The sequence below is a fragment of the Gambusia affinis genome, linkage group LG11, assembly GCF_019740435.1.
Source record: "Gambusia affinis linkage group LG11, SWU_Gaff_1.0, whole genome shotgun sequence".
Classification (NCBI taxonomy): domain Eukaryota; kingdom Metazoa; phylum Chordata; class Actinopteri; order Cyprinodontiformes; family Poeciliidae; genus Gambusia; species Gambusia affinis.
The window spans coordinates 11,952,945-11,974,477 of record NC_057878.1 but is presented as its reverse complement, the minus strand read 5'-3'; the positions used below and the strand labels follow the sequence as shown (position 1 = coordinate 11,974,477).

Below are 21,533 nucleotides of genomic sequence, written 5' to 3'. Positions count from 1 at the left end.
CCATCAGACCTTGGAAAGAGTTTGTTCTGGTTAAACGTTGAAGCATTTAGCCAGAACTAAAAGGTGCAAAATCCAACGTAGTCATTAGTACCTAAATTAGTATGCCATTTATTCAGCCATTAAAAAGTTGTTCTGTTTTTTCTCTCCTTCAGCTGATGATTTTTCAGCCTGGTCACTGTTAAGGTAAAAATGGGTATTTGAAAGAGGGGTGAATACTTTTTGTTCTGTCTGCAAATACTTTTTTGAAGCCAAAAGAGACCATTTTCACACAGATTTGCTTTGTTCCTTAAATGTCTTGTGATACTTAAGGATGCCGCTTGTTCGTTATGCTCCAGAAACGTGGGAACTCGCCACAGAACAGCTGTCTTTTTAATGAGATTAAATTACACACAGACGGGTTCTATTTACTAATTACACCTATGAAGTGAATTGATTTGGTTGCACTGGATTTATTTTTGATTGTTCTATATTTTCTTCTATTTTCCATCATTTTACAACATGAACATCTTAAAAGGATCTTGCTTCACTGAGCCATTTTTTATGAATGAATGCTCCAAAGTCTGACTTTGAGTGTTTGAGGGTCACATTTCGCACTAAAACAAAACTCCATCAACAATATCCCATTTGCTTCTTTGCTGTCCAAACAAGCTGCAATAATTATTCAATAACACTTTGGGGTTGCTAAAATTTTTTCTTTTACCATTTTTGCGATACAGTATTCCTAATTTAAATCAGCATCGCAATATTAGTGTGCATAATAGCACAGTTGCAGCGGACTGCTGGCATCCAATATTTGGAGGAAATACTGTGTATTTCAAATGTCAAGCAAGCAGATTCTGCATATTTGGCTCGCTGATTGAACTCTCCCTGCCCACAAGGCAAAGAAAGAAAGGAGTCAGGAAAATATGGGTAGATCTTGATTGATATCCTTTACTTTCAGCAACAATTGTGTATCATTTTTCCTTCCACTTCACAGCTGTGCACTATTTTTCTGTAGCTCTACCAAGCAGAACCCCTCCCCTCACAAAAGAATAAATAAATGACAGTTTGCAAAAACGTTGTCGTCTTAACCCAGCCTGTGCACTCAGCCAGCCACAATCTTAGATGAGAGACATAATTTACCACCAGCACAAACCCCAGCAGCCCCCCGTAAAATAAACCCCTCATTAATCCAAACACGCGTTTACACAAGTACAGACTGGAGTCCCGGCGACCTGATGAGCAGTTTTTAAGTCTGTCTTCATGTTGCAGCCTGTATGATCTTACAGTGGTGGTGAGCTGCTTTCCAACCACCTACAAGTTCATAGCCACTGCTGCTGCTCAGGTCCACACACACACACTGAACTTCTTTCATACTCACATGAACTCTGAAGTGACTTCATCTGCTGCAGGCTCTCTCATTTGTCTATGTGGAAAGCTTGCATGCGTTCATATGTTTGATGCATAAAACATGTAATTATGTTTTATGCTTCAATGATAAAAAGATGCTCAGGCGTGACAAACAGAGATAGGAAAAGCTAATTAACAGAAGTGCAAGCCATCTAATTACTGCTGCAGAGAAACGTTAAGACTAATGAGGCTTTCCAAGAGAAAAATACTTGTTCCATAAAAAGTTACTTGAGACTGTATGCAGAAATGTTCTTTGTTTTAATTAGAAATCTCTTTCTCACTGTCTCTGATAAAAAGTGTAAAGAGTAGGAATTTAAAGGCTGAAAAAGTGGAGCCACAGACCTGAGCTCTGTGCAGAAACGTCCTCCAGATGCACACTGCACTCCCCCCACTTTCCACCCCCAGCTTCCACGTAAACACACCCGTGGTTCACCAAACTCAGACCCCCGATCACACAGCCGCAAAAAGCCCCCCACAATCTGTCCAGCTCTGAGCCAAAGCTACCAGTGCTTCACATTTTCCCCTCCAGGCAGTGTGGAGATAAGCTAGTGGGTCATTTGTGGATCATTCTTCCTCTCTCTCAGCAGGGTTTGTGAAATGTTGAGTCAGCTCTTACCTTCATATCCGGAGCAGAGACAGATCTGGACGAACAGGAGACCCAGTGGCCACAGCTCCATGTCAGGACGGGCAATTTTTAACATGTAGGCAGGAGGAGGAGGAGGACAGCTTGCGAGGAAAACTCTCAGCGCATTCCTGCTTTTTCCAAAGAGCCCGCCTCTTGCTCCAGAAACAAGGGAGGATTCTCTTGAAAGCAGGCAGGGCATCCACCGGCGTTGAGTCAGGGGCCAGGGGTAAAGACGGGGGAGCAGGGGGAATCAGGGCCAGACATGAACAACCACACATTCAGCTGCAATGCAGCAATAAAGCTAGAGTCTAAACATAGAAACAAGTTTAGCATTATTTATGACAAAAAAAAAAATTTGATTATTACATTCAAAAAATATAGACTTTTTTTTCTTGGGTCAGTCAAACCCAGAACTATTCACACCACTGGCAGATTTAGATTTAGTCATTCAACAAAGATGATTTCTGATAGGAAGAGACAGACATCCTTCAGGGGAAAATAAACTCCTTTTTTAATGGCTTAACAGCTTTTTGAACATCTACAGGTATTTTAACAGTTTACGCTTTCACAAGAACTCCTTGAGGCTGACAGGCCACCTTGTCATCATCCTAATCTCTTTTTTTTTTCCTTCACAGACTGACAAGGCTGGACTCCAAAATGTTAACATTACTTCCAGTCAAAAGAAAAATGTTCTCAGAATTAAAGGATTGCTTCATATTTGAACTCCACAATGTATAAAATCACAATTTTTGTTTGGAAAATTGCAATTTAGAAAGGAGCACAACATGCATTTTTTTGGTAAGCTTTAACATTTCTGGTGTCATGCAAAAAATCCCTACTTGCTAATAACATTATGTCCTTCATCGTTCACACCTGAAATGCATCTTGGTCACTAACAACAGGGGAAAGTTAACTTACAATAATCAGCAAAACTATTAGTATGTCATGTTTAAATAACACCGTGAAGACCTACATTAGGCCTAAGTAGACGAATAATTTTGAAATTAACTGCATGACAAAAGGTGGATCCATTTCAGCTTCTCTTTCCAGTTTCAGACTCAGTGCTTTGAAAAATATCACGTCACATTCAATATCTGTCACATTTTGTCACAGTACATGCAAAAACTTAAGTGCATTTTATTGATAATTAGTACATTTATGAGGTTGTTATTCTGAGTCAAGTTTGTATTTTTAATTTTGTTTCTGTCAAGGTGTGCACAGCTGATTATTTCTTTCTTTTTTTTTTTTTTTACAAATCTGCTTCCTCTGACGATTCTTCTTTTACTGCATTTTCTTTTACCTGCCAGCTTCCTGAGCTTCAGACTGCGTTCAACAATAGGAACATGACTAATCATGCAGGGAAGTAAAGTGACTCACTAAAGAGACTCTGCATCAAGCAGATGGAAACGGAAGGAGTATACAAGAAGCAATCAAGCAAGAGAAAACAGCTTTATTGTTCTTTTACAGAAATGTAGCTTTATTATAAACACACAGCTCTGATTTGTTTTTCTTACATCATTCTTTAATATATAGATGCTTTACTATAACTGAATTGAAGTAGCAAGCAGTAAAAGCAGCAAATAAAGAAGAAAAGGTGGCAATCTTAGCAGCAGAAAATTGGAACAATACTAGTGTTTCATATGTCAAATATTTTGGATATAAAGCAATAAAGTAACTCTCACTCTAATAACCTGAACTTACTTCAACTGCACTTACTGAAACATCTTGCAGTGAATTACGTTTGAGACAATCCTACATTAAATAGCATAGTGCTGACTACAGTATCAAATATTCATCACAAGTGCATCTCAATAAGTTAAATTTCTTTAAAAAGTACACTTACTTCAGTAATATAATTTAAAAAGTGAAATTCAAGTATATTATGGATTCATAACCAAGGGAGACATTAATCCAAAGCCCAAAATTCACTTTCTTGGAACGTTACATAAGAACAAAAAGGGTTTTGATTTAGAAACAAAATATATTAGAATAAATATTAGTAAGTGTATTTTAATATCTGTTCATATAGTATATAATAAAAATGTTCTGTGTCCAAGCATAAGCATGGAAAGTTATGTGGAAGGAAAATCTGATCAATTATCATTAAAATATGCAGAAGTAAAGGCTAATGTGCAATAAATTCATGTTTTATGTTTTCCCCTTTGAAACAAATTGCTGAAATATGTTGACTTTTCTATGATATTGTGATTTATTGAGAGAAAACTTGAGCAATGCACTACAAACAGGCACAATCTGATGCATTGCGTGATGTATTCCTTGCTTTTACTGTTTTCCTGGTTGTGGGTCATCTAGTGGAACACCAGCAACTGCAACTGATTGAGTTTGACACGCAATGAGGGTAATTATTGACTCAATGTATTTGCGCATTATTAAAGTGCAACAATACTGATGTCCAGCAGGAGGCAGCAACAGAACATGTTCAAAAAGTAAAAAACAAACAAAACAAAAAAAATAACTATTTCCTGGCTCTCTTCTAGAAAGTGAAAGTCCAAGATGGCCACAGATGAGTGTCCACCTTAAGGCATGGGAGCCCCAGTTCAGAAACCAGTATGTATCACCATGGCAACAGTATCTGCAGATGAGGCAGTAGGAGTCACTGCAGGTCCAGGTACTGAGGCAGAACGTCGTTCCAGAACTGCTTGGATTCTTCTGGTTTCTTCTCCTCTCCGTCTCTCTGTTTGCTCCTCGGAGCAGGTCTAGGAGCTTCTCTCCGTTTCCCTGAAAGAGAAGAAGAAGACGGTGGCTCCACCCCCTTTGAGCTTGTTGATTTATCTTTCTTCTTCTGTTTCTTCGCCGTCTCTTGCACTTCTTCCTCATCTTCTTCTTCTTCTTCTTCTTCTTCACCCTCTTCTTCTTCCTCCTCGTCTTCCATTTGTTCTTCTTCCTCCTCCTCCTCCTCTTCCTCTTCTACTTCACCTTTCTCTGTTTGTTCTTCTTCCTCCTCCTGTTCGTCCTCCTCTTCTTCCTCATTTTCTTCCATTTGTTCTTCCTCCTCCTCTTCCTCTTCAACTTTATCCGTTTGTTCTTCTTCCTCCTCTTCTTCCTCATTTTCTTCCATTTGTTCCTCCTCCTCCTCTTCCTCTTCAACTTTATCCATTTGTTCTTCTTCCTCCTCTTCTTCCTCTGCTCCTTCTTCCTCCTCCTCCTCCTCCTCCTCATCTATTTCTTCCTCTTCCTCACTCTCCTTCCCTTTTTCCTCACTTGATTCTTCTTCATGGTCATCTTCACTTTCTTCCTCTTCCTCAGAAGCAGAGATACTTTCCTCTTTTCCTTCCTCATCTTCTTCCATGCTTTGCTCTTCCTCCTCACTTTTGCTCTCTTCATCCGTTCCTTCATCTTCCTCATTCTCTGTGCTCCCCTGTTCCTCTTCCTCATCCTCTGTAGCCTCCTGTTCAGCTTCTTCGTCACTTGAAGAAAGCTCTCCTTCCTCCTCTTCATCACTGACTTCTTCCCCCTCTCCTCCACTCTCCTCTTTCTCAGTTTCCTGCTCTTCATCAGACTGCTTTGATTCCTCACTTTCTTCTTCCTCCTCCTCCTCTTCACTCTCACTATGCTCTCTCTCGGATCCTTCACTGCTTTTTTCTTCTTCATCCTCACTCACCTCACTATCTTCCTCTCCTTTACCCTCATCATCACTTTGCTCTTCACTTCCACCTTCGTCCTCCTCGGCTGCCTCACTCGCCTCAGAGTGACTCACTCCTTCACCAGTTTCCATGCTGCTCTCGTCTTCCTCACTTTCAGCATCCTTTGTGTCACTTTTGTTACTTTCTTCACCTTCTTCCTGAACGCTGGAGCTTGTTTTTCCCTCGCTCTCCTCTCCTTCTGACTCACTATCTCGCTCATCATCGTCTCCAGGTTCACTCTCCCCTGCAGCCTCGCTGCTTTCTCCTTCCTCATCCTCGTTTTTGCTTTCCACGTCACTTCCCAACGCTTCTTCATCTTCACCGGTGTTTGTTTCAGTCATCTTGGAATCATCGTCCTCTTCAGAGCCTTCCTCTTCTCCTTCTTTATTTTCAAAGGTTTCTTCCTTCCTGATCAGTTCAGCCGGTTCCTGCTCTGATGGATCATTGAATTCCTCCTCATGTGCGTTGTTTCCTAAATCTGATAAGATACTCACTTGAGCATCCTTCTGTGTGCTGTCGTCCCTTTCCTCTGAATCAGAATGCAACGTCGCAGAGAAGGACGGGTGCATAGTTGCGCTCTGCTTTGCGAACTGTTTGACTTTCGGTGTTTCAGGTTCTGGAGAGGCAGCTCTGTCACTGTCGGCGCGGAAAGCCTCCACACGAGTCACCGCCTCGCTCAGGAGGCCGATAGCTGCACCTGCGACCCCCGCAGCAGGTAGAAGAAACGCCGCATCGCTCAAAATCTCTCCCCAAGTCTGTTTTCCTTCCTGCAGGTCTTCGTTCTCTGTCCTTTGAGTTTCAGGTGCAAGTGTTTCCGCGGGGCGACGGTCGGAGGATTGCAAGGATTTAGCTTTGCTGACGGAAAGCGCCCTGGTTCTTGTGGGGCTTTGTGAGGAAAGTGCACTGCTCGAGACTTCAGAAGCATCATGATCTGAAGAGATCTGGCTGGAAGCCTGGGTTGTTTTAATCCTGGGTTTGGCTTTGCTGTTACGTTCCGAGTTCACATCAGCACCGTCTTCTTTCCCTCTTTTTCTCTGTTTAACTTTTGGTTCTTCTTCCTTCTCTTTCTTCTTCTGTTTAGTTAAATTCTGTCTTTCTGATGTTCTGCCTTCAGTTTCACCTCTTGTGCTTTTTGCATATATTAACCCATCCTTGTCACCTTTTTTGTTGCTTTTACCTTCAGCAGGTTTTTCTGCATGCTTGCTTTGATTTTTGTCTGGTTTGGGTTTAATCACCTTCACAGGTGTCGATTTCACACTTGAACTCTCAGCCTGAGGAGGTTTAGTAATTTCTGCAGCTTCAAGTTTTTGTGATTTTATAGGCACTGCTGTGTTTTGAATATTTCTCAATGTGCGTTCGACCTTTTTCTTTGTTGGATTGGACTTGAGTCGCCTTTTGCCCTGCTGCTTCTTCACTTCTGCGGATTTGAGATCAGTGCCTTCATTCTGGATCACAGCATCGTCCTTTGAGATGTTTTCACTGATTGTTTCCTTATTACCTGTAACCTTTAGAGTTGAGCTGATCTTGCCTGAAGAAGATGACATGTTCCTTCTTTTTGGAGTCATTTTTAGTTCTTTCTTAAAAGAGTGCTCTGTCAGTTGATCTTTTTCACCTTTTTTACTTACTTTGGTTATTGTTATCGACACAGGTTGTTGTGTTGTTGCACTTTTCTTGTCATGTTTTGTCGATTTTATCCTATAGAGCTTGCTTTGGCCGTCTCTTACTTCTGGAGGTTTGGTTTTGCTGGTGTTAACGTTCTGACGGTCTTGAGATGTGACTCGGGCTTTTTTCCTCCTGCTTTCCAGTGACAACTCTTCTTCCTTTCTGGAGTTGGAGCCTGCCAGAACCTCTGCTTTGAGGTCTTTGGGCGGGCTTTGGCCACTCTTCTGGTCTCCATGAACCTCCGGCTCTTTGGCAATTTGAACTCTCCCAGTTCTGGTTTCCTAAAAGACAGCGTTGAATTTTTTTTATGTAGATTGTAAAAAATGTGTAAACAGGAAGGACAACACAAACCTGAGCTACAAATTTTGCTATTAATGACTGAGCTAAACATTTTAATAATTTCAATATAATCTTTAACAAATCAATGCATAAAATATTGTAATTATATATACATTGTTTAGAAAATACATTAAATCGCTGGGGTATATTTTAAGAATAAGTGCAAAGAAACTTTTGTGCAAAAAACTGCAGCCTTGTCTCTAAGCTCCTTCGATGGATTATCAGATGACGTCACGCTGTCAAGTTCATTGTTCGTGGTATATAGTTTTCACAAGTGATTTTCATATTCATGGGAATTGTCTGTTTGGGTGACCTATAAAAACTAGTACGTATATTTATTTTAACCAGCTAAAAATGTTTCTACTACAACAGTGCAAAATTCCCTGCAGTCAAAATGACTGCTAATTGTGACCAAAATAGGTAGAAATGATCGTACTTCGCAGAGCTCGCTGTTCAGTTCATGCAGGGCGACGTTTAGTTGTGTAGGTTACGAATCAGGACTTTGTGGAAAAATGCCAAGAAGATAGTTATTGCTGAGAGAAATGGATGCCGCTAAATACAGCACAATTTGGGGTGAAAAAAGAAAAATGCTGTAACAGACCTTAAACATACAACTAGAACTACGAAAGGATGGTTCAGATCAAAACATTCCTCAGGGATCGGTGCAACTTTTAGATGTGTCCCTGGTCCAGCACACCTGAATCAAATGGCTGAATTACCTCCTCAGCATGCAGTCGAGTTCTCCAAAGTCCTGCTAATAACCTGACTGTTTGACTGAGTGTTTGAAGACAAGACAATAAAAGTTGCAGGACCCCAGCCTTGGAGGCTTGGACATGAAAACTGGTTTAGATTCTCACTTTTATAGCCAAAACTATAAAAATATCCTAAAGTTTGACATTAAAACAGTATTTTACCATCAAAAATAAAATATTCGCTGTAAACAGTGGATGATGCAACTCAGGTCCTGCGTTAAGTCTTTATATTTCCTATTTCTTTAAGGCATGACTTTCAATGTTCGTCTGCAAAGGATGCTGCCAGTAATGATTACAGGACAAACATCAGGTAAAAGAAATAAAAGAAGAAGAAGAAAAATTCAAAGGAAAACTTTGACAGACCCTCCAAAATACCAGGCAAACTACAAATGTCAAGACGACTGGAAAAGATTACAAGAAAGTGAAGCAAAATGCAAAGAGGTTATCTGTAGCTTAACGTTTTGTCATTTTCAGACTCTATTTGGCTTATAATCCATTAAATTTAGCACTCGTGTGCAGAAGCAAACACGTCTGTCGCTGCTGTACATTCACACCCTCCATGTGAGACAAGACTGGGTCACTGGACGCCACGTGTTGGATAAACCTGCTGCACAACAACAACGCAGGAGACTCTGTCACTGCTTGCTTCAACGCTTGCTGTGGAAACACTGATGAGATGTGGCAAGGTTGCTGCCAGCTTTTCAAAAACACTGTGTGTGTGTGTGTGTGTGTGCGTGTTGGCATGTGTGTGTGCGTGTGTGTGTGTGGGCGTGTGTGTGTGTGTGTGTGTGTGTGTGCGTGTGTGTGTGTGGGTGTACATTCCTGAGTCTGAGTAAACTCACCCTAAAAAGCTTAATGCCTTAATGCTTAGTGCTGAAAACTGAGAAATCACAATTCAATTTAACATTTCACTTCAGTTTTAAACTGAGAGGAAAACTCCTGTGCACCATGTGCTTTCCAGAACACACAAACACTCACGCGCATGTACACACACGTATACGGTATATATGCTGAGGTATGCAGATTTCCTGGAAAAGTGGGTGAGCGTTCAACGCTGCTGTTTCCTGCCCTGAAGTGCTTGTAATTTAGAGGAGAAAGAAGAAACCAGAAGTGGATAACAAAGCTCATCAGAGTGGGTTTTAATGGATGCTACATCCATCTCCTCCATCAAACATCACCTTGCGTAAGCTAATAAAAACCTCTTCTCTCACCATATATGGCAAAAAGTCCACATGGTTTCTCTCATCTTCCACATCTTGAGAGATTAGCTGTCCCCTTCGAGCTTCTCCCTCTGAAACAAGAAGAAAGGACTTTATTGACTGCAGATACTTTAGTTACTTGCTAGACGAATATATTAGTTCAAAATACTTGTTTGAGGTCTTTTCCGGTCCAGGTTATTATCATAAACACGGATGAGGGGTCTGTCAGGGCTGCAGGGTTTGTTAGGTGGGAACGCGTCAGACGGATTCTCATTTAAGGCTCTGCGTGCTGCGCTCCTCTCAGCCTTTTCAGAATAGGCAGGACTACTTGAGTTATGATTAGCTCTAGACGTGGACGAAGATACAGAAGAAGGCAGCCTTTTGGATTTGGACCTGGAGGAGACGGCGGTGGAGGCTCTACTCCGACATGAGAGAGATGATTGTGAACGTGGGCTTGACGGCTTGGAGGATACGGACTGAGACCTGGGGGATAAAAGCGGGCTTGCTGGTGCCGCTTTGGGGGAGTGGGTGGGGGCGGGAGCATCCTTTAGAAGCTGCTTCAGGTTTGGGATATTTCTGGATGTCTGCCAGGAGGTGCTGAGGAAGCCAGAATTAGGACGAGGGGGGTTCTGAGGCAACTCTCCAAACAGCTCCACAAAGCTTTTCTGAAAGGGCAAAAGAATCTCAGAGTTAAAGGTTTGAAATTCATCTTTGTAGCTTCCACAGCAGTCAGAAAAGCTGTGTAACACTCCTCCCTGCTGGAGCTAAACTGTGGCTGCAACCAAACGAGAAATATTTCCAGGTTTTATTTCAATTAGATTTTGTGGCATTACTATTGTTGTTTTGGTTTTTTTTATATTATTGAAGTTATTTTAGCAGGAACAAGCAGTCATTACAGAAGACTTATATTTTTTCAGACGTGTTTCTGGACAACCCACATGATTGTGCTCTTAAAATGAGCCGGGAGGCGTTAGGTTCTCACTTGTTTTCTGTGGCGAGCCCGAGCGGCCAGCGCTGAGAGAGGGACGACTGGAGCTGGGTCCATCGGAGAGTCTTTGAAGAGGTTTTCAGGGTCGTCTGAATCCCAGAAGAAGTCTGTAATTGCAGCATCCTTCTGTGACTCTCCACCCTGACTCTGTGTTGCTGGTCTGGGGACAGCCAGAACCAGAGTGTGGTGACCACCGCAGGACACCTAAATATATGAAAGACACATAATAGTACCGTTGATTACAGCGCATTCACTTGCGGGATTGAAATTGCACATTTTGAGATTTATTGTCTTATTTATTGTGTTAGCCTTTAACTTTATCACACTTTGCCACCTTACAACAACCTACTTTTGTAATATGGGGATTTTGTTTTAGGGCAAAACATCTGTGAACATCAATCAATCTCAAGTCTTTCCACTGATTCTCAGACTTTTACTGGGCCGTTCTAACACACTAAAAATGTTTTGAACCAAACTACGGTGTTGTAGATCTTAACTTTAGATATCTATTTCTATATTTTAACTCTGCTTCAAACTTCTCCATAACGTTCCCCGCTGTGTTTCTTGGAACAAATGAATTTATACTGAAATTAAATCACGCACAGTCGGACTCTATTCACCAAACACCATTTGTATGCAATTGACTGTACTGGAGTTTATTTTAGAGCCATCAGGTTTAAAAGTGTCGAATACACAAAGAGACTATGCATAATTTTATTTAGTAAAAGCCTTTTTAGCCTATTGATGACTTTCTTTCCACTTCACAATCATGTACTACTATTTTTGCATTGGAAAGTCACAAAACAAATCAAGAAATTATGACGGGGATGTGGCTGTAACCTGAAAAAACAAGTGCACAAGGTGAGAATATGTTTTTGAGGCACTAAAACAAATAATTCTAATAATAATTCTGACTTTTTAAAGTGTTTTTCCATTGATATTTTTAGTTTGTGAGACTCCTAACTTACTGATTGCACGCTGTACTTCAGGAAACGGGTGCACAGTGTTGGGCTGAACTGGTTGATGAAGTTCTCCTGCTGTAACCCCAGTTTTCCATAACGGCCATCACCAAATGTGTAGAGCAGTCCAGCATCTGGAGAGGAGATAGGCCAATTTGAATTATTTGACAACAAAACAAGTTTACAATTAAAAGATAATTTAAACAAAAACAAAACAAGATCAGCATTTCAGGTCATTTATGTCGTTTTTTCTGATAAAGTAGTCGGAGTGCGGTAACACCAAAGTGAATTTTTTTGTCATTTTGCAACAACTTTACAATAACACGCTGACTGCTCACAATCCCTCCACATAACTCTACTTTAAAACATCTGATCCTGCTGTTCCTGCCGTTCGCAGCACATCAAATGTGCATGCGGAGCTACAAAAGTGAAACAGGAGTAGCATTTTCAAAATGACAAGAGTGATAGCTGGTTTACTCGTAATCACAGCAGTGTGGTTTTCTCCGCAGGCGATGCGTCTGGCGCTGCTGTTGTGGAAGCGCTCCAGTGGTTTTGGCAAATGAAGTTCGAACTCAAACGTCCCGTGGCCCAGCTGACCGTACTGACCTCTGCCAAACGTGTACACGTCCTCCTCTGGCTCAGGAACACAAATATGCCAACACAAAAGAAGAGAAATTCAACCAATCACAATTAATGGTCAATTTACTTATCTGCTGTACGACAGTATAAATCAGTCGTGCTTGATCTTGATTTACCGGTTTACTAATTCTCATTTCAGAACGATAATTGCACTTTTCATTCAGTGAGGAGAATAAAAATAGTGAGCAAAGTTGAAGTGATATTTGCCAGCAGTTTTTTGAACCATCGCTTTTTTTATTCAAAACAGGAGAATTCAGAGAAACAGGGACATTCATAAAGTATATATAATCATTTATTTATTCATGATGAAATAATTGCAATCTGAATGACGCACTGACCGACTGACTGATTAATTTAGAGGTACTACACATTTTAACAGTTTTCTATGTTATTTTATGTAATAAAACATATAGTACAAGGAATATGTTGACATATTACTGTTAGTAAAACTACTCCCTTTCTAAACCAATTTTTCACAAATTTTAAATGTTTACATGCATTTTAAATCACCAGGAAGACAGAATTGTAATTTTTTTATTTAACCATAAAAATGTAACTTTACATGAGGCCCTATTAAAACCAGACGAGTTATCTAACTGTAAAGGGAAAGAGATTTTGTCTTTTCAGTTTATGCTGTCAACACACCTGTTAGTGCCACAGTGTGCTCCCCTCCACAGCACACCTGAATGACACTTCCCATAATGCCTTGCACTTGCTGGGGGACTCTGTGATTAGCCAGCTGCCCCACCTGGACCCCGAGTCGTCCATTTGCACTTTCACCAAAGGTGTAAAGTCCACCGTGCGCTGAAACAGAATTACTGATGGTTAAGAGTCTGGTCTAACTGGGTCAGAGCGGGTCTGGGTTTGGTCGAGCAGCGTCGTACCTGTCACAAACGCTGAGTGGCGATGCCCACAAGATACCCACATCACCGCCTGCCCCACATTCAGCTCTCTAGGTTCTGCTGCAAACGCCTGGTCCCCTAAACCAATTTGACCCACGGAGTTGTCTCCCCACATGAACAGCCTCCCTTCCTCTGCACACAAACACAGAGTAGAGCAAATCCAGCTCAACACCAGTCTACATGTGTTTCCTTGTATGTTTTTTCCTTACGACAATCAGACCTGTTAAGGCAGCTGAAGTGCTGCTGCCAGCAGCGAGCATTTTGACCGGTGCCGACTCACAAAACGGACGCAGCAGCTGAAAGGATTTAGTGTTCTTCTTGTGGCCCGAGCCAAGTTGTCCATTCTGGTTCCTGCCAGCCCCACAGACGCTGTGCTGAACTGAAACAAATTGCAAAACAAGACCCGGTTCAAAAACAAGGCATGTAAGAAGCTAAATATTTGGCTTTAATGCGGAAATCTGACAAATTGTGATTTGAGATTGTTTGTTTTACATCTTACATGTGCAGACAAGTGTGTGATCTCTCCCACAGGCCACAAGCTTCACCTTTTCAGGCTTCAATGCTGAGAAGTAAACAGCCTGTTATACGATAAGGTAAGTCTGGCAAGGGCAAAGTACTTTATATTTGAATTTTTACGATGTCATGACTGTATGACTGAAATGTCCCCAGATAAAGCTTTAGTCCTGAGACAACGTGTTACATTTACAGAGCCTTGAACATGTCTTACACCTTGAACTGTTTTGCACCTTTTTTCATCACAAGCAAATTTATTTTCTGCTTGTGACAATAAGATGTCTCAAATCAAACCTTATTACACATATCATGTAAATACAATCAAAATATACTTTTCAAATGATAATTTCATTTATTAAGACAATAAACCTATTCAAACCAACCTGGCTCTTTGTGGAAAAAGTAATTGCCCCCAAATAGCTGGATGACAATGCTCTGCCCCTTATGAAAATAACATTGATCTTTGCCTTGGGGATTTCTGTAGCTGCTGATACTGTCGGTCACTCGACAAGACGCGTGGAGGAAATTAAACTACATTCCAAAAGAAGATAGTAACGCACAGTAACGCAAAGTGATTTCGATAAGTAACTGTAGTCTGACTACTGGATTTGAAATAGCAGCACGTTAGATTACTCGTTACTGAAAAAAGTGGTCTGACGTCACTGTTCATCCTTGTTCTTCTCAGATTTATCTTAGCTACACTGGATGATTTCAGAGAATGTATAACAAGGTTAAAGTCATGCCACAACAAATCAATTAGATTTATATCTGTACTTTGACTAGGTCACCCTTAAACCTGCATTTAAAAAATAATTGATCATTGGGAGACATGTTGGTGTGCTTTGGATCAATGAACGGCTGAATAAGTCCAGTCAGCTTAATGGTTGTGAATTGCTGGCCATTGTTCTTTATGATTTTCATGGAGAAAGCAGAATTAATGGTTCCATTAATTGTGGAACTGTGTTAATTAAGTTTTCCAGGTCCTATTGTAGAATAGTGTGGACTGAGTATCATCAACAATAGTGTTGACCTCGAAACTCTCATGGATCTCTATTTATTTTTTGTGTTTTATTAAATTTTGTTTGATTATCTGAAATATTTAAGCATGACACAAAGTAAGATGAGATGAAACCTGTAAGCATGCATTTCTAGTTGTATGTGAAGGCGGGTTTTATTTTTCAGATTTTTTTCCTAAAACACAATTATACTCTCATTTGTGTTGAGCTGTTAAATAAGATCCCCCAAAATAGAAAATATATATTCCGTGCAAGACGCTATGTTGGTAATAAAAACTTACTACATTTGGTCTGTGTGGATACCTTTCACAGAGGTGGGTTTTTTGGCATCTGCTTTTATCTTCAGTCCCAGTTGGCCACCAGTATTACCACCAAACATGAGCAACCTCCCATTTTCTGCATAATTATAACACAAGTCTGCTTTTATTTACTTGTTTTCAGCAAAAAAAATACACATCCTGAGTCAGAAATCCGCCTCTGACTGAAATGTTTGTATATGTGTGTGTACCTGTGATCACAGCACTGTGCTCTTTGCCACAGCATATCTCCACTGGACGGTCATTTTTCAACCAGAACTGACTGGGGACATCGTCAGCAAAGCTGCTCTTCCCAAATGCGAAGATGGCTCCGGTTTCTGAAGGGGGTGGTAAAAAAAAAAAAGGAAAAAATGAAGTGTGTGTGAATCACCTCTCTGCTGCTGCTGCCCTGACAGGAACAGTGCTTCAAATATAAGCAGGTCAGCAAGTTAGCGCAGTTGTCTAAGTTAACACCGGCCAAATCCCAGCACAAGCTGCTGTCAACTCTCAGGAGATTTAAGCAGCAGCGGACAGAAATAGCAACAGGTTTACAAGGTTTGCACGGTAGAAATACAGAAACTGACACATTAAAGAAGAGAGGATGTCCACTCCTACATGTATATCATTCTAAGTAGGCTTGGTGCCTCTCACCAGGTATGTCTGCATCGGTCCGGCCAGGCATGTCCTCCGTTCTCCCGGTCTGCGCCCCGCAGCTCTGTTCAGACTGCTGCTGTAGATCAGGGAGAGCTCAGACTGGACTAAGCTGGACTCGTGCGACCCATGGATCTGAAATAAATAAATAAACGACTATATTTACTAGTAAACATAACTAGTAAACTATTATGTTTACTAGTGCAAAATACTAGTAAACATAATAAACAACCTTAAAATAAAATTAAACTAATTCAGAGGCTTACAGTATTTTTAATCCTAAATGGTAGAGAAAGGAAAAGTTAAAAAGTTCTTTTACTGGCTACTGTTTAATTTGGGGGACGGGAGTCGCTCATTTTCAACGCTTAAAATGTTGTTTTTTTATTTGAGAAACCTCGGACCAAAAATATGACTTGGGGATACTGAGCCAGTGGCGGCGCCAGGGGGGCGCTAGGGGATGCTATATTTTATATTCATTTTATTTTAATGAGGAAAGATGCGGTGATGAATATCAGCCGTCAATCATAATGACAGGCAGCTCTCGGTGTAACCGCGGATTTACAGCGAACACTTTATACAAGGTAAGAAGTTTAGCATTCATATACTTTATAAGTAAGTATGATTAGAAAGATATCAAATATCGCATTATGGAGAAGATAGCGTCTAACCATCAGTAGCCTAGCATGTACAGAAAAAATGATTAGCGTCTTGTCTTCTGTACGTCTTCTCTCCGGTTTAAGGGGAAACGCTGTTTATGACATAGTGAAATAAATCATGTGGTGTGGATTCAGGCAAAGTCGGTAATTTCATCAACACGTCAGGAGGGAGAAGGTATGGGTCGGTTCCTAAGCAAGCGGTATTTACAGGTTCCTGTAAATACCGCCGTCTATGATCCCCAAAGAGGTGTGCTACCTTCACAGACAAATTAGCTTGATTCCAGCAAGTAGAAACCATGAATAAACTGACAAAAACAACTCTGAAAAACAACTTTAGCCGCTCAGTTCAAAAGAGATCTGTCATAGCATCCTCAGTAAAATGCTTAGCTTCCCCCTTGGCACCTGCAGAAAAAAAAATTCTGAACCTATTCAAAGTAACATACGGGAGGTTGAAAAAGATAAAAACCTCTGATAATAAAAAATTTTTTCGCTCTCCGTTGCACGATGGCAATGTCATGGCCATGTTGGACCCAGACGCCGCTACATGTGCTCGGAAGTGGGTCCGCTCCTCTTCCTTTAACCGGGAAGACGATTGGAGTCATCCATCCAACGACAGGGTAGGCTGGCGCCTCTGAAACGTTATTGTTGTGTAATTTTACACCACTAGAGGGCGGTGTTGTATCGGTGACAGGAAAATCTCAGTGGAGTTTAACCCATACAAATGAATAACACAACTAAATACACGTATCGTGCTGCTAAATGTCTTTACGTAACTTCTGGTTACTGTTGTTAATAAAAGGCACTCTTTCTTTGATATTGACGCTTTTTTTAGCCATCATTCTGCCAATTAATGACCTTGCAGTGGTTTCACCAACCCTAAACTGAGCACTGGTTTTCTAGCTGCAGCTGGGACATGATTATGATCGCTTTTCGGTGATCAGTTCCCAGCTAAACTGAAAGCAGCCCCAATCAGCAGCTGCCGGTTAAAGCTCTCTTAAGCTCCACCCACTCATAGAACCCCAAAGTCTCCCCAGCGATTAAAACGTGCGGACCCCATGACTCACTGATCCAAAAAGTCGCTGATCCTTGCGCTCTTTTTAATTTCCTCTAAACTGCGATGCCTTTAAATCTTTTCTCAGTCAGCAGTTGCCTTTTAAAATGTTTGAAATCTTTTCATTACAACCCGCAAAGAGGATTTAGGTAAGCAACTCCAGTTTATTTAGAGGTGATTGCTCTAAAAAAAAAAACAGACAAACAAAAAAAACATCTTTGTCATAATTGCGTGGTTGTGTAAGTCTAAATCCTACATTATTGCTGCCTTTCCAGAGGTGGAGCAGCTTCCTTAAACTCGGTGAGCTTAAAAGGTCGCAGTTGTCTCACACTTAAAGATTTCAGCTCCGATGAAATCAAGAGGCTGCTGTGGGTATCAGCGGACCTCAAGCATCAGATAAAACATGGAAAGCAGGTATTTAACTAAAGGGAACATTTTTGTTTTACTGGTAAACAAGTTCATATTTGCTTTATGGAGTTTGAAAGAAGCCAAATGCTATTTCTATTTCAGTATCTGCCTCTTCTGCAAGGAAAGGCGATTGCAATGATATTTGAGAAGAGGAGCACCAGAACAAGAATGTCCACAGAAACAGGTGCTCAGTTTGTATATCAGCATCTACATGTGGATTTAACAGAGAACTGTGTTGCCTTTATTGCTCTTAGCACAGAAAATAGCGTAACAGCATGTGTTCTGGTGGTGCTCTCTGCCCTGATACTCTTACTGTATCGTCATTGTCAACAGAAACAAAAGATCTGCTGAAAGGCACATTTTCAGGGCAGGCCTGTGACAAAACGCTGAGCTTCGTGGCTGCAGAAAGGGGCTTCATTTTGTCACACAAGATACCGCAAACCGCAAGTTATCCTGTTGTGGTTTTGGAGTTTATGTCAACACAAAGGATACACGTTATTATTCTTTTAAAATGAAAATCTAAAAGTGTCTAGCACTTTTTACTCTGACGCCTGCAAATAAAATCCAACTGATAGTATTGTGGAAACACTAGAACACTTGAAGTTGTTCTTATTTTCAGATTCAAATTTGAAAGCCATGCTTCATTTTCATTTTCTTTACCCTGCTACAATAATGCAATATTCTCTGTTGGTCTTTCACAAAATAAAAATCACAGAAAAACCTATTGACATTTGTGGTTGTAATGTGAAAATACAAAACGTTTAGGGGTTATAAATATTCTTGTGAGACCTATTTTCTATTTAATGTGTAGCGTGTACGTTCAGAGTGTTGCTGTTTTTATGCAATTTTTTCCCAGTACCTATGAGGCGATTCTGAAGAGAAAAGTTTATTCATATTTCAGGTTTTGCTTTGTTGGGTGGACACCCCTGCTTCCTAACCTCACAGGACATCCACTTAGGAGTAAATGAAAGCTGCACCGATACGGCAAGGTAACACACACACGCACACAACTATATTATGTTAACTTGTGGTGCTGCTGTTTTTACTGAAAGCGGTGTCTCCTATCTTTCTTCATAGGGTTCTCTCTGGACTTTGCGATATCGTTTTGGCACGGGTTTACAGTCACTGCACACTGGAGGAGCTGGATCGAGAGGCTTCCATCCCCATCATTAATGGACTCTCTGAACTTTATCACCCCATCCAGATTCTGGCAGACTTCCTCACCTTACAGGTGGCATTTTCCCCCAGCACACTACAACTTTTATATATGATAAACTTTTTTAATCCCTGCTGTTTTCTTCTAGGAGCATTATGGGTCTCTTAGTGGACTTACAGTGAGCTGGATTGGAGATGGAAACAATGTCCTCCACTCCTTCATGATGACTGCTGCCAAACTGGGGGTTCATCTAAAAGTTGCCACACCAAAGGTCCGCCTCTCCTTTCAGACCATCATGGGTTCTGATGGGTTTTTCTGTCTCACTGAATGCACTGTTCTCCACAGGGTTATGAACCAGACAAGGGTGTAACTGAAGAGGCGCAGAGGCTGTCCAAACAAGTGAGGTTCCAGACTGCTTAAAGTCATTTATCGGTTAACAATATTCACCCTGAGTTTTCTCTAATCGCGGTTCTGTCACAGCACGGGACCCAACTTGTTCTGACCTCAGATCCGATGGAGGCTGCCCATGGCAGCAATGTATTGGTCACCGACACCTGGGTCAGCATGGGCCAGGAAGAGGAGAAGAAAAGGAGGCTAAAAGATTTCCATGGCTACCAGATTACAATGGAGGCAAGCAAGAGGCTTGTTTTATTCAAACTTTCAGCTAAATTACTCTATAGTGCCTTCTCATACATATCACTTGAGCCTTTTCCTATATTTTCTCATGTTACTACCACCAAATGTTGATGTATTTTATTGGGATTTTACATGACCTGCGATATTTCTTTACAGCTCAGTCAGACTGATGGAGAGGGTTTTTGAATATCAATTTTCAAGGCTTTCCACAGTTTGTAACAGGTTCCTGTCCAGGACTGTATTTAGCTCAGGACTGTATTCTTCCTCCAGAAGAAAACCACCCACACAGCATGATACTACCACCACCATGCTTCACTGTAAAATTGAGGTGTTCAGGGTGCAGTGTTAATTTTCAAAAGTTAGTTTGAAGCGCCTCAATAATTTTCTCGGTGACTTGTCTGAGTTTTTGAATGCACAACATACTTTGTATTTTGTCCTTTTCTCTTTCCAATTTTGTGACAATTTGTGAAGGTCTGTCACATTATATCCCACTAAAGTGAGTCGACATTTTTGGTTGTAGTTTGAGAAAATGTGAAAATCCCAAACTTCATCAAGTCTGAAATTATTTTTGGACGCAAAAATCCAATGCCCATTAATTAGTTGCGTCACTCCAACAACTTCAGAAAATATTTATTTTCATTGTTTACAGCATGATACTACCACCACCATGCCTTCACTGTAAAGATTGAGGTGTTCAGGGTGCAGTGTTACTCATTTTCCTGAGGCTGAGAATAGGAAATGGACCATCATGGTAAGATAGCAGGTAGATATTTCACATTTACTCCTCATCATTATTTATGGTTTCTAATATCAGCCGTTTTACCTTTTTCAGGGTTTGATGGTTTCTCTTTTGACCGACTACACTCCACAGATCTCTATGCCAAAGTTTTAAACTTAAGGTGGAATTTATTTTGGACCTACTGATGAAGCAACATGTGTTAGCAAAATTTGTGTTTACTTTTATAATTGTTATATTTATTAACAAGGAAACAGTTTCTGAGTTATTACAATTTATTTCCATCTATCTGAACTCGATGGAGGGTGCCAGCAATATATTAAAGGATTGTGTGAGTTGTGATTGATTCATGTTGTAGTAAGGTCACAACTTTATCCAAAAGCGTTAAAATCCATTTTGAGAGATAATTTTGTTAGATTAACCTGAGTTCAGTTCAGACGTTGGTCTGATTTGTTTTGTGCAAGTGCGACACCAAGTGGTCAAAGTCAGTAACGCGTCCCGGTGTCTGATTGGAAGACGGTAGATGACGTGTTTTGCTTGGGATGGGAGTTACGGCCCTTTTCCTGGATCCTAATAATATAGCTTGTCTCTGGACAACATTTTGGTTGTACAGTAATCCCTCGTTTATCGCGAGGGTTACGTTCCGAAAATGACCCGCGATAAGTGAAATCCGCGAAATAGAAAACTTTTTTTTTTTTTACAATTAGCAACTATTACATGTATACAAATACAGTGACTCACGTGTAGGCCGTTTCACTGCTCTTCAGACTGGGCCGCTGCATCCTGACTGCGCTCTGCAGTGTTCTCTTCTTCTGAAGCCCGCGGTGCAGGTGTGTTTGTCGGTCCAGGCCGTTTCGTCGACATTATGGGTTTAGGAGATGTTCGAAATTACAAGATAATTTGGCCAACTTAATGTAAATTTGCCAAGCTGTTTGATGTACGTACACATAACTGCACGAGACGACAAAATGATAGCACAATTCGTAGCATGTTTTGATACAAGAAGCGGGAGTGAGTTTTTAGCGAATCAGAATGCAGAGCACAATGCACCAAAAAAAAAAAATGCATTATGAAAATCCGCGAAATAGCGAATCCGTGATAAGTGAACCGCGAAGTGGTGAGGGATCACTGTATAAAATAATTTTCCTTTATAAGACTGCACAGAGACGCACAAGACAAACAACCATACATGCACACATTAATACCTAAGCGTAATTTAAAACTAAATTAACCAGTCATTTATGATTTAAGATAAACACTGAAATACAGTGTAAGTTGTAGAAGTTTCCAGGGAAATGTTGTTAAATTTGTGTTTA

General features: G+C 40.7%; 3 protein-coding genes across 4 annotated transcripts in view; 1 reads left to right on the top strand and 2 right to left on the bottom strand.

Annotated features, from left to right (window-relative positions):
• srpx (sushi-repeat containing protein X-linked) overlaps positions 1 to 2,246 on the bottom strand; it is a 40,454-nt gene extending 38,208 nt beyond the window's left edge. For both annotated transcript variants that reach the window (XM_044130907.1, XM_044130909.1), the window contains exon 1: positions 2,006 to 2,246. In XM_044130907.1, the coding sequence (XP_043986842.1) occupies positions 2,006 to 2,213 (208 nt within the window). In that variant the 5' untranslated portion in view covers positions 2,214 to 2,246. The remainder of the gene's footprint in view (positions 1 to 2,005) is intronic.
• Positions 2,247 to 3,449: 1,203 nt separating this feature from the next.
• On the bottom strand, positions 3,450 to 17,081 carry rpgra (retinitis pigmentosa GTPase regulator a). Its single transcript, XM_044130905.1, has 14 exons — positions 16,697 to 17,081; positions 15,575 to 15,709; positions 15,136 to 15,261; positions 14,931 to 15,023; positions 13,598 to 13,660; positions 13,319 to 13,477; positions 13,081 to 13,230; positions 12,842 to 13,000; positions 12,035 to 12,190; positions 11,567 to 11,691; positions 10,593 to 10,802; positions 9,780 to 10,275; positions 9,623 to 9,702; positions 3,450 to 7,601 (listed from the first exon to the last, which is right to left on the bottom strand). Exons 2-14 carry the CDS (start codon positions 15,603 to 15,605, stop codon positions 4,629 to 4,631), a joined length of 4,821 nt encoding a protein of 1,606 aa, XP_043986840.1. The 5' UTR covers positions 15,606 to 15,709; positions 16,697 to 17,081; the 3' UTR covers positions 3,450 to 4,628.
• Positions 17,082 to 17,260: 179 nt separating this feature from the next.
• Positions 17,261 to 20,771, top strand: otc (ornithine transcarbamylase). The gene is made up of 10 exons (XM_044132552.1): positions 17,261 to 17,430; positions 17,557 to 17,695; positions 17,792 to 17,873; positions 18,591 to 18,678; positions 18,767 to 18,920; positions 18,994 to 19,116; positions 19,191 to 19,244; positions 19,326 to 19,587; positions 20,180 to 20,232; positions 20,314 to 20,771. Exons 1-10 carry the CDS (start codon positions 17,348 to 17,350, stop codon positions 20,371 to 20,373), a joined length of 1,098 nt encoding a protein of 365 aa, XP_043988487.1. The 5' UTR covers positions 17,261 to 17,347; the 3' UTR covers positions 20,374 to 20,771.
• Positions 20,772 to 21,533: the final 762 nt, after the last annotated feature.

Coding starts and splice junctions, on each gene's coding strand:
- rpgra (XM_044130905.1), bottom strand. CDS start 15,605: ATGCCTGGCCGGACCGATGCAGACATACCTG. Junction 13,478..13,597: donor TCACACACTTGTCTGCACAT/GTAAGATGTAAA, acceptor AATTTGTTTCAG/TTCAGCACAGCGTCTGTGGG. Junction 7,602..9,622: donor TGGACTTTTTGCCATATATG/GTGAGAGAAGAG, acceptor GCTGTCTTTTAG/GAAACCAGAACTGGGAGAGT.
- otc (XM_044132552.1), top strand. CDS start 17,348: ATGCCTTTAAATCTTTTCTCAGTCAGCAGTTGCCTTTTAAAATGTTTG. Junction 19,245..19,325: donor CGCAGAGGCTGTCCAAACAA/GTGAGGTTCCAG, acceptor GTTCTGTCACAG/CACGGGACCCAACTTGTTCT. Junction 20,233..20,313: donor ATAGGAAATGGACCATCATG/GTAAGATAGCAG, acceptor TACCTTTTTCAG/GGTTTGATGGTTTCTCTTTT.